Source organism: Malus sylvestris, chromosome 15, assembly GCF_916048215.2.
Source record: "Malus sylvestris chromosome 15, drMalSylv7.2, whole genome shotgun sequence".
In the NCBI taxonomy this organism is placed as follows: Eukaryota; Viridiplantae; Streptophyta; class Magnoliopsida; order Rosales; family Rosaceae; genus Malus; species Malus sylvestris.
Window position 1 is genome coordinate 51,282,791 of NC_062274.1, and position 11,640 is coordinate 51,294,430.

The 11,640-nt window shown below is 35.8% G+C and overlaps 2 protein-coding genes across 2 annotated transcripts; one reads left to right on the forward strand and one right to left on the reverse strand.

The window, feature by feature from the left end:
• The first annotated feature begins 1,389 nt into the window (after nucleotides 1-1,389).
• Nucleotides 1,390-6,051, forward strand: LOC126604412 (partner of Y14 and mago-like). The gene is made up of 4 exons (XM_050271664.1): nucleotides 1,390-1,795; nucleotides 2,031-2,153; nucleotides 5,005-5,232; nucleotides 5,686-6,051. The coding sequence occupies exons 1-4, from the start codon at nucleotides 1,589-1,591 to the stop codon at nucleotides 5,830-5,832; spliced, it is 705 nt and encodes a 234-aa protein (XP_050127621.1). The 5' UTR covers nucleotides 1,390-1,588; the 3' UTR covers nucleotides 5,833-6,051.
• Nucleotides 6,052-6,814: 763 nt separating this feature from the next.
• LOC126604413 (uncharacterized) lies at nucleotides 6,815-10,529 on the reverse strand. The gene is made up of 8 exons (XM_050271665.1): nucleotides 10,363-10,529; nucleotides 9,516-9,681; nucleotides 8,586-8,676; nucleotides 8,443-8,501; nucleotides 7,795-7,855; nucleotides 7,550-7,640; nucleotides 7,387-7,463; nucleotides 6,815-7,184 (listed from the first exon to the last, which is right to left on the reverse strand). Exons 1-8 carry the CDS (start codon nucleotides 10,388-10,390, stop codon nucleotides 7,068-7,070), a joined length of 690 nt encoding a protein of 229 aa, XP_050127622.1. The 5' UTR covers nucleotides 10,391-10,529; the 3' UTR covers nucleotides 6,815-7,067.
• Between the last annotated feature and the right edge of the window lie 1,111 nt (nucleotides 10,530-11,640).

The window sequence follows — 11,640 nt, forward strand, 5'->3', positions numbered from 1 at the left end:
AAAATTCTTAGAAATCCAGTGTATTCAATTAAGATTTTAAAGAAGTTTATAACATTCCAGGTGTATTCAATTAGAAATTGATTTTAAAGAATTTGAGAAAGTTAAAGAATTAGAGGGAATTGGAGAGATTTCGTAGTGTATTTTAAGTATCCACAAATCTCACCTATTCCCATGAGATTTCGAGGGAATTGAATCAAAATTTTATCTGGAATCTCTACAAATCAATTAAACTCCATAAAAATCCATGGATTTATAAATCCATTAAAATCTCTCACATTCTCAATTGAATACACCTCTCTTAAACTAATTTGAACTAATTTAATGATAATTATTATTTAAAAGTTTAATAGTAACTGCCAGTGTAATATTCCTCTTCTTAACTTAACTTATAAATGAGATATCCTATGTTCGATTCTCGTCAAAGGCAAATTTGAACTATATTTTTGCTAGTTTATTATGAGGTTAAGCTCATCCCCTTCCCTTAATGTAGATAATATCATTTGTTCAAGAAAAATAAAAAATAGTTGGTGTCGTTTTAGAACATCTCCAGAGGAGATGTAAAAAATGTCACTATATAATCCCTATTAATTAATAAAATATTCATTGTCAACCAAAATCTATGAAATTATCATTTTAACCCTCTAATTAAACCAGAACATTAATAAAAAATATGAGATAGAAATGTAATTTCACACAACCAAATTTTGCTATTTTTTTTCAAAATCTCACGTAATCCTAACATATCTCCAATTAAAAAAAAAATCTCACTCCCACATTCTCTATCACTTTCATCCTCTCTCCTATTTCAAAAACAAAAATAAAAAAATTTCTCACACACTTTGTATTTGACCGTATGCTAGTATATATAATAGAAACAAATGACGTACTATTCCCTTCAAATCTAGTTTTTGTTATTTCCAAAATCATTCCACTGCTTTACTTTAAATTCTATCATATTTAACTATTATTTTATTATTTTTAAACCAACAGCAACCCATCTTTCTTTATTATTTTTGTTTAAAAAACATAAATGGAACAATAAATTTTAGCATATTGGATGAAAGAAAAATATTGATAATATATCAAATTACCAAGTTAGCTATCAAAATGAAATTTGATGTTCGCTTTGGAGATGTTGAGTAAAACTAATCTTTTTGTGAAAATATTTTTAAGAGAATGGTCAATTGGACTCTTTAAAAAGTGAGATTCTTCATGTCTTCTCTACTAACTGACAGTTAACGTTAATTCTTGTGCTAATATTATAAAATATTACGTTAAAAATATGAGTGGCAAAAAATTCATAAAAAAAATCTCACCTTTAACCGTCATTTTTCTATTTTTAATCACCTCCCCGTCAATTGCACGCCTAAACCCTAAGGATTAAATGGAAAATGCTTTTACCCGACGAGAAGGGCCCGGATGTTACTATTGATTCGCCCTGGTGGCCATCTCTACTTTTGCTTCGTTGGATGTTGGAACTAAAGAAACCAGCGAAGTAGCCAACTAAGCGAAAGTACCAGCTCTCTCTCTCCCCTCTCTCCTCTCTCTCTCTCTAGGAGTACAAAGTTGATTTGGTGATCAATCAGCCATGGCGAGCAGTAACAATGGAAGCGGAGGAGAAGGAGGAGATCCGCCGCTTAAGCAATTGGCGGAGCTTGGCAAAACCCTAAAAGAAGGGGAGAGGCTTCTGGCGCCAACCCGACGACCCGACGGTACGCTCCGTAAACCAATCCGCATTCGGGCTGGATATGTCCCCCAAGAGGAAGTCGCCATTTACCAATCCAAAGGTGCTTTGGTATGATATCATTTTCTCTCTTTGTACCCTTTTGCCTTTTGCCTACAAAAGTGTCAGTTGGAATGTTTGGTGATTAGAAATAAAAAGAAAAGTGAAAAAGTTTGAATCTTTTTGATAAACCCGTGTTTTTTTTCGTCTCGGTTTGATTGTTTGTGGAAATTGGGAAGGTTAGAAGTTAGTTGTTTGAATTTAGTGAAAGGAAGCTCAGAGTGGGATTTTTACTTTTGTAATGCAGTGGAAAAAGGAGATGGCCTCAGCGGCTGGACCGCCGGGTTATGATGATAATTCCGTTGATACAACGAAACCCAAGACTAAGTCTGTAAAGAGGAACGAAAGAAAAAAGGAGAAGCGGATACAGGTTTGTCTTCATTTCCTTTTTCCTTTGTTGATCATTGTTTGTTGCCATATGGAATTTGTAGAGTAGATTTTAGCTAAATTCCTATGTGCTTTGGTTTTCAAGTGCAAAGTTCGAGAACCTACTCATGAGGGGCGATTTGATAGTGTAGTTTAGCCGTCGTGTTTAACCAAAAGCCAGAAATTTGAGTCACTTGGGAGCTAGAATCACAAACAAAACAACTTTATCTAATTGTGGACCACATGTTTCATCAGGATAACAAATGATATTTGCACCAGCGTGAGCTGAAAACATCAACACAAGATGGTAATAAGAAAAAACTTTAGGACTCTCCCTTTGATGCATCCCTAGCCGACTAAAACCCTTTTAATATTTGATTATTCTTTCTCCCCTAAATAGGTGTCAAATGAAAGCAAAGGCACAACATTTTGTTCTCTTGACATTTCTTAGCTATCTACTCAATGTCTGGCTATGACAAAAACCAAGGCTAAGCATCTGAAGTGTAATGCTGTATGGATGAATGGATGCTCTCTTAGGTTAGTCTACGTTGTCCGCTGTTCAAACTCTATAAAAGAAGACTACTTTAGAGGGTTTAAATCTTTTTATACGGCGTTGTCGAGGCGTGTCCGTGCTCTTCCCCTTGGAATGCAAATCAGGGCACCTACGCACCTCCCCGTGTGTCATTTTCTATAATTTGAGAATGATCTTAAAGTTAGATCTGGTTCTTAGTTGGTGTTTGTATAGCCATGCAAAGGAGACTCACACACGCTGCCATTTCTTTTCATTCGGCACTTGTGGGGCAAATTTTTGTTTCTTCACTCTTGTGAAACCAACATGTATAGGTAAACAATTTTGAATTGCATATTTCTTTCTTCTGCCAACCTATGTTAATAGCTATGCGAAGGATGCTCAAAGAAGGCCATGTATGCTAATATCCTAATAGAAGCTTTGAAATAATGGAGCTTTTTCTATTTGATCAATTGAACATTTTGGGGGATTTTGTGGTATTTTTTAGTCCAATGATTAGGTAAGTCTTTTACTTATGTTTTTAATATATTTTCCCTCTCTTTTTTTTTCTTCTTTTTTTTTTTCTATTTTTATTTTGTTCAAAAGCTTTATGGTTGTAGGTTATACTTTTGTTGCTTATAAAAGGTTAATTAAACAAGAAATATAATAGAAAATGCAATTGATGTGATTTCTTAGAAGTGCTACTATTTGTTTCACTAATGATTGGTGATTAAGGGTCTCCGTTGCATTAGTATATAAACATTAACTACCTAGGTTATTGATGCAAGCTTTAGGAACGTAAGGGTTACAGTGGTGCTGACCACGGGAGACAGAGAGAGGAGTGTAGACTTTGTAGCATATGTGGGGTCACGGGGGTGTGAATAAAACAGAATTAGAGGAAAATAGGGTGCTGATCTTGTTTAAAATGGTATTACGATTTCTTAAGTGGCAGTGAAGTCGGGTTTTAGAGCTAAATTAGAGGAAAATAGGGTGCTGATCTTGTTTAAAATGGTTTTACAATTTCTTAAGTGGCAGTGAAGTCGGGTTTTAGAGCTAACAATGAGAAAGATTGATCCCTTTGGTTTGTTCTTGTGAATCATATTGGATTTGACTGTAAGGTTTCTCTCCCACTTTTACTACTGTCTTCAGGCTAACAGCTCAGCACAAACAGGTCCACAGAACAGACAATATTGTGTATTGTGTATGAAGCCGCATTCTAATACATGGTTATAAACGGATTCAGTGCTTCATGAGGACATCTAGTTTAAGACAATAACAGCAGCCCACATAAACCATGTTATGATCTAGAGACGTTCCGATCCACTTCAAGATCAGCTTTGCCATCACCATATTCAATAACTATGTTCAATTGAATGCTAAAACTGAATTCACTGAATTGCTTTCCAAATGCTAAATTAAACAGCTACAAGTATAAAACTATAGTGTCCACCATTGTGGAAGTATCTGGTAACAACCAAGGTGCCAACGTCTCTAGGAACAACCCCACGGCATGTGGCAAACACCCATTAGGTACATAATTAATCCACTAACCAAGAACTCAATAGTATCTTGCTGACAACCCATAAATCTGTCTTTGATTAACTAGAGACTGAAATGGAGAGCATGAGCTGAAAGGAAAGTCACTTGATTCAGTAATACCGAGTGACCCAGTAGTTTTGAAAAAAAAAAAAGAATTGAAAGAATTTGAAACAAAGCTTAAAATTGGTCAAAGTTAAAGTGGTTCCTTTTTGAAATTGATTTCTTTTACTATTTTATTTCGTCATTCTAAAGAATTCAGAACTTTCAAAAACTTTAAATATTTGAGGTGTAAAAGTTTTGAAAATTTGATGGGGTGGCTCCATGATTGATGGCTCCCATTCTAGATCCACTTGTGCTGCTCAAAGTCATATGTTATACATTGCCATCTCACATACTCAATGTATTGCGCTAACGGTATTGCCTTCCAAGGTAGAAATTATGATGTAATGCTGTTATAAAGGAGCGAAAACATAGGCAATAATCCCTTTTTCATCTTTGTGTTGATGTTCAGGTTTGTCCCTGTATTGGAATAGCTTAGTAACGAAGTAAGAGGAATTGTCTTTGTTCTTGTTTGCTAAGAACGCAAAAGATATACAAAGCACAAATATGGGAATTCGTGATTTTAAACTTATAGCTTTGCTTTTAAGTTTAGCAAGAGATGGTTTTCAAATAGAAATGCTTTTAATCTTCTGAACTCATGCAATTACTGTTGTGTAAAATTACAGTTTTTGGGAATCGGTGTTAATCTGTAATTTGATATTGCGGTTTTCAAGCTGCTTGATTTCCTCTGTTATTCTGTGATCTGCAGGCTGCTCTTGAGAAGGAGAAAACCTCGGAAAGTGGGGAAACAAAGGAAGAAGAAGTTGAAAATTTGGGTCATGTATCAGAAGCTGTTGAGTCATTGGCATCTCAGATGAACGAGCTAGGTGTTTCTTCTAGTCCTTTAGTTACCCCTCCCTCTGACTCAACTGAGAATTCATGTCCAGCAGGTCCAGCTCAAGATATAGATAAAAGAATTCGAGCTCTTAAAAAGAAGGTATAGTTTATTAACCCTTTTAGCCTTGTCTTTAAATGATATAAGACCATCTGTTTTCCTTGCTCCACTATGACTATGGAAATTGTTCGGCAGGTTAGGAATACGTAGCCCTATCCTTTTTGCGTGTCATGGGTTTGTCAAGATAATTTTCTCCTTTTGATGTCAAATTCAGTTAAAACTTATACATATTGGTTTTGATTGAGAACTTTGGGGTACGCCTTACATCCAAAGTTTTTTTTTTCTAAAACAAAAATGGAACTTTGATTTATTTATTAAATACTTGAAAGAAAAGAAGCAGATGCTATAGTCAGTTTTATGTAAGGTGATTATTCAGTTTTCCCTCCGGTGTAAGTCTACAATTTGGTGCAGAAACGTCAGGATCCGCAAAAAATGTGACATGATTTGAAAAACCATGCAGTGCGTTTTCTCTTACGTTATGGTTCACCTTTGCAGATTCGACTTGCAGAAGCTCAACAGCAGAAAACTAATCAGCAAGATGTTAAGTCAGAACAGTTGGACAAGTTGACGAAACTGGAAGGTTGGCGTAAGGAGCTAAAGCTTTTGGAGGATAAAAAGAAGGCGGAGTCGGCTGCATTGTAAACAAGGGTTTGTGTCAGAATCAAGAAACCGTGTTTCGTTTCTCATTTATGCTTTTTCTCATGAAGGCATGAATGCTGATTTTAGAAAGAGGTTCATCTCTTCATACTTTGTTCTATTTAGCTTAATCTTATGTGCTTTATATGATCGTACCGTACGGGTACAATATAGTACCTGATCCACCCCTCATAGGTGACCGTACATGCCATGTCTATTCATCTCCGTCGTGCTCTTTTGTTTGTCTCTTCATTCATGGTTCCACATTCGCATCTCCCGGAGATGCGAATGTGTTTTTACATCTCAGATTTGCATCTCTCCGTTGGAGATGCTCAATCAGTTGTCTCAAAGCAACTTGAGCGGTCCAGCGGTCGTGTGAATTTGAATTTTGTGGCTTGTTTGTGGACTGTTTGTGTAAGATGTGCAAGTTGTCACGAGTCCATTTTGGCAAGTTATTTCTTGGGAGACTTTTTGTATATGGTAGCTAGGATCAACCCCAAAATGCTTAATTAGTCACAGACGATTGGGCTGGCTCAATAGACAACCTTTACGGCAGGATTCTTCTGTTTAATACACACTAGTCCCATACAGCCTTTTTAGGCACTCAAGTAAACTAATTCTTCTATGCTACGTAGCATCAAATGTTGTGAGCATTGAATGACCTAGATTATTGCTTTTATTTGGTCCTGCGAATCTAGGACGTCAAATACTCTTAACATTTAATGATCTAAACCAAGTAATAAAAAACGCATTTGATTGATCTACTAACACAAGAACAAAATAGGATGGTTCACACATCCATTTTTACTTCCCACACCTTGTTAATTTATGTCATTTGATCTTCAATTCATTCGATTTGATGGCCGTAAACTAAGAGGGGTTTGTGGGAAATAGAAAGGGGTGTGTGAATATCAAAACCGTGAAACTCATAAGAACTAGGAAATCTGTGCCCACTAATAAGACTCTAATGAGTACTTGTAATTTGGGATTTTGCAGAAATAGCAATATTTCTTATAAATGCTAAATGGTCTACAGAAAAACTAAAGCATACAGCAGCAGGTCAAAACATATGGATTAAAAGCTAATAGTGCAGAGGTTACAGACAACGACCAAAAACCAAAGCGAACTCAAAAACGGCCGAGGGCCTGCAAGTGCCATTGTATTTCTTAATAGTACAGACATCATAATTCCCCACAACCCGTCGTGTTGTATTCAAATGCCAATGGATCTCGTATTAGCGTTTACGAGGATTCGATACCTGAATCATCTGGTCCTGGAGCATATTGTTCAAAATCACCAGGGCTCCATCTGCATATCAAGTGAAGTCGGAAACTAGCCATCTTGGTTCCCAACAAACGCTGCGTACAAAATACGTAAATTAGGTCACACACGTACTATTATCATTACTAATTTGTTTCAACAAATTTCATAATAGGAGAAATTGAGGGCAACCGTCATGCATAAAAACTCGTTGGGACTGGAAATGGACCACACACACACACAATGATATTCCATGTACTTGAAATACAAACTAAGTAAAAATACGAGCATGAAACGAACCAGTATCCGAGCTGACTCAGGTGACAAAGGCTTTCCTTCATCACAGACAAGGAAGTCTGAAACAAGCTCTATAACACCTGCAAGTATGAGTAGACTCAAAATGGTTTACATTGTCTTCTGTTACATGTGCAGAGACTGGCAAACCAAGAAAGCAAATAGGTACCTTTGTTTAATCGGACAGGCATCCCTTGTTTTCTAAGAAAGGGTTCCATCTCATGACTGAATTGCTCCAAAGGACCCTCCATAAGCTCCACCTAATACATTTGAAATAAGATTCATGAGTTAATGGTAGGAATAGTTGAAAGCTAACAGCTAAACCAAAGAATATAACCCCAGAAGATAAGTCTAGTGTTTCAACTATAACCTCACAATGTAACACTAACTACACACACAAAAAATCTCAAGAACCTTTTCCGTCGAAACGCTTCCTGTCCTTGCGAAGTCATGCTCCTCATATTCATTGAATAACCTGCCAAAAAAGAGAGCATTTGAAAACATATTAAAAATAAAACAAGTATAAGGTACTTGGACGAAAGGATATTTTCAAATTTTGAAACTTAAAAAGAAAATGAGCACATATTTGGATAAAACTCTCAAGGTACCCTACAACTACAAGATCAGAACATTGTGGCAAAATAATGTTAGCACCAAAGCTCTTCACCAGAAACATTCAATTAACCAGGGATAAGATGCGTTAGTAGAGTATTTATATTGTTGAACATCACACTATTAGCAAACTTTAGTTTCTTCCTTCAAACTGTACCATATTGTTTTTATTTCAACTATTTTTCCAGGGGTAAGGTGCGTTAATAGAGTATTAATAATGTAGATAAAGACGTATGTGTTTTGCAATCCACATTCAGTAAAATCACTGCAGGCATGGATCTCATATAATTGACCATCATAGACTCCCTTATATGTCAATAAGGTACAATATTGTGAAGTTCTAAGAACTGAGTTATAAAGCTTCATATAGCCCATCACCTATATAAGTAGATAATCCAAAACTCCATACATTTCCCAAGCTTGTAAACATGAGTAAATGTGTGCTTTTACCTTTCAACCTCTTCCTTGGGCAAATTGGTAAAACATAGACCAGCATCTCCATGCAGAACCTAAGAAAAATAAACAAAAGGTATAAGACAATAATTTCAACTTAAAAATAGACAGTAGAAATCTTGGGTGCAATAAAGGAGTACCTTAGAAACTTTGTGGAGGCCTGGTCTAATCTCATCAGATTCAGACCGACCTAAGGCAATTTGCATGACTTTGTTTGAGCCAAGGAAAAACCTGAGAACAACAATGAAATCCCTCATGATACACTTGCCCAAATTGTGGAATCCATGACTAAGAAACTTATCTTTCCACAAAACAGTTACATACTTACATGTACAAGTTGAAATAACCATATTATGAGCACAGTTAGTTTACTCCAATACAGGATTTATTCTCTCAAAGCTAACTTTTTCTAGTTCAAAGATCAATTCTCGGCCAACAACTCGCTTTCAATTGTGGTTGGTTCTCCACAGGAAAGTGATCTTAAATCATTTTAAGGCTTTAAAGTTTGATTTTGAAAAGGCTGCCTGGGTTTTGTAAAAGATGCCTTCTCACGCCTTCAAAAAGTTTCCATCCCCAAAGCCATAAGAAGCATCAGATTTTTCTTGGGGGGCCCACATTTTAATTTTCTTTGAAAGTTGAGAGATGGGAAAAAGAATTTGAAGTCTTGGATCGTTTAAGATTACAGAGCACCCCACCAATGAAAAAAATACAATTAATTTCTTCCTAGGACAACCAATCAAAGCACAAAAAAAGTTGAATTTATCTTCTCCATTTTTATCTGCAAAGTCTCTCCTCTTTTTAGCTTATATTGCAAAACAAACTATAGATGACCGATACTCTACATGTTTAGGATGCAATCAAATTAAAAAGAGTTGAAACATTGATTGAAAGTATTCTGCGTAGTCAACCAATTATGAGCCTAAAACTGCACTGTCAACTGGAGTTTTTTTTTGTTTGTTTTTGGGTACTAAACATCAGCGTGCGAGTTTGTTTTCTCTAAATTTCACGGCATACATAATGAGTTACCGGTTACCACTAAAACCAATGGAGCATCTTGAAAATGAACTTGCCTGCTGTTTGATTTGAGCTGATCTCTGAACTCCTTGAATTTATGATTCCGCATGTTCTCAAAAGAGAAGACATAAGCAGAATTGTAATCTTCCGCTGCCTGCCGTATCGTATTTACTATTGTTTCTTTATGTTCCCTTCCCTTCTTCTTTGTCTTGGACAATGTAACTGCAACCATAAACTCAAATCAATCACGAACCGTACCATAATATTATTCATACCATTCTCCAATCCATAAGACCAATCGCCCAATGTTTGCGAGATTTACTTTTAAAAAAAAATTAAAACTTTCATCATATGCAAAATTTCAATGGGGTGTGATATCCACACTCCCCTTTTTACTTCATACACTCCCTCTTAATTTGTGGCCGTCAGATCGACTGAATTAAAGAAGATCAAATGACAGAAATTAATAAAGGGTGTGTGAGAAGTAAAAATAGGTGTGTGAATAGCACATCCCAATTTCAATAACTATCAAAATTTTCATTTTCTACATGTTAAATTTTTGTTATCATCAAACTAAAAACTCTTAACAAAGGAAAATATTATGAAACAAAATTCAAACCAATTAATTTTAGCTTCCAATTTAAACCACACAAACATAATATTTAAAAAAAAATAGAAAAAGAATTCAACAATTCAAACCCAAAACCAATTATATGTAACACAAAAGAAAACAATCTCTTAATTCATGATAAACAACCTAATTTACAGAGATTTCAGCTGACAGTTCGAAACATAAATATATTTATATATATGCGTTAATATTAAAACGAATAAAAGGATTGGAATTTCTTGGTTTTCCGCAAGTTTTCTCAGCAACCAAACAGAAAGGAGTGGACGGCGGACCTTGTCGATCGCGCTTAGACTTAGGCATAGTGAAGGATAGGAAGTGGGCGGCTTCTGGTTAGCTCTCTGCTTTTTGCTCCCAGCGACTGCAGAAACCCCGACGAGCGGCAAAGGGGTTTTATCGTTCTTTGTTTCTAGGGTTTTAACTTGCCAGTTGATGGCGGGTCGGTTAGGCCCGGTTTGGATGGGTCATAAACTTTAATAATCTATTCTTTGGGCCTTTAGAAATTGTGTCCCATGCTCTACTCAATGAACAGTGATTGACCCTAATGAACACTAATTGGTTATATGCATCTCTATTTCTAAAAAATATGTTGGCACAAATGTATCTTCATCTTTACAAAATGCGTTGGCACCTAGCCTATTTAAAATATTATTAATTTTTTTATAAAATAAAAAAAATTTGTTTTAATTTCGGATATGATTTTTAAACAATATTGTCACACTACATGTCATCATCCGAAAGTACTATTTTGTGGATAGATTTCCGATAAGATTTTCCACGTAGCCATTTTTCCACAAAAAAGTATATGAAAGTTTTGGTTGAAGTGTTGAAAATAATGAAATGTGGTGTAAGGTGGAAGATGATGATTAGGTATTTATAAAAATAAAAAAAATAATAATTTTTTTTAAATTTTTCTGTATTTTTAAACAATTTTTTATTATTTTTTATTAAGTTAATTAATCTGGACCGTTGGATTTGAAAAAGATTCAAATCCAACAGCCCAGACGTGGACACGTGGCAAATGGTCATAATTCTAACCATTGTGTTTTTTTTTTTTCATTTTTGGGCGATAATCGTGGATTGTTGATCTCGAATCGGAAGGCCCATAACGTATCACGTCATTAGCTATTGGATTTGAAATTCAAAATTTTTTTACCGTTGGAAATCCAGCAGTCCAGAAAACTAGAAATTGAAAATTCAATAGCTTATAATGAGCCACATGGCCACTCACCCAGTACAATTAGTGCGTTGCAATGGCGAGCCCTACCGTTTTTTTGGTCTAGAACGCGCGCAAGTCTGATGCAAAAAAAATGTAATGGGGGTGTGATGTCATGCTGACGCCAGCGTGATCTCACATAGTCCACACACATTGCTCTGCACCGTTTTGGGCCAAGCTATGGATTGGCTTGGGTTGGGTGCCAACCTATAGGCTTGGTTGGACCATTTTTTGTGCAGGCTGACCTATTTTTTAGGCTTTGAGCCGACCTACCCCAATGAGGTGGAGCTGCTCTTAGATGTCACGATGACTGTCAAAAAACATGACATTATGGCTC

Excerpts from the sequence above, each read along its gene's own strand:
- LOC126604412 (XM_050271664.1), top strand. The coding sequence starts at position 1,589 with ATGGCGAGCAGTAACAATGGAAGCGGAGGAGAAGGAGGAGATCCGCCG. Across the intron at positions 1,796-2,030 it reads ACCAATCCAAAGGTGCTTTG|TGGAAAAAGGAGATGGCCTC; the intron begins GTATGATATCAT and ends TTTGTAATGCAG. Across the intron at positions 5,233-5,685 it reads TTCGAGCTCTTAAAAAGAAG|ATTCGACTTGCAGAAGCTCA; the intron begins GTATAGTTTATT and ends TCACCTTTGCAG.
- LOC126604413 (XM_050271665.1), bottom strand. The coding sequence starts at position 10,390 with ATGCCTAAGTCTAAGCGCGATCGACAAG. Across the intron at positions 8,502-8,585 it reads GCCTCCACAAAGTTTCTAAG|GTTCTGCATGGAGATGCTGG; the intron begins GTACTCCTTTAT and ends TATTTTTCTTAG. Across the intron at positions 7,185-7,386 it reads CTGAGTCAGCTCGGATACTG|CGTTTGTTGGGAACCAAGAT; the intron begins GTTCGTTTCATG and ends TTTTGTACGCAG.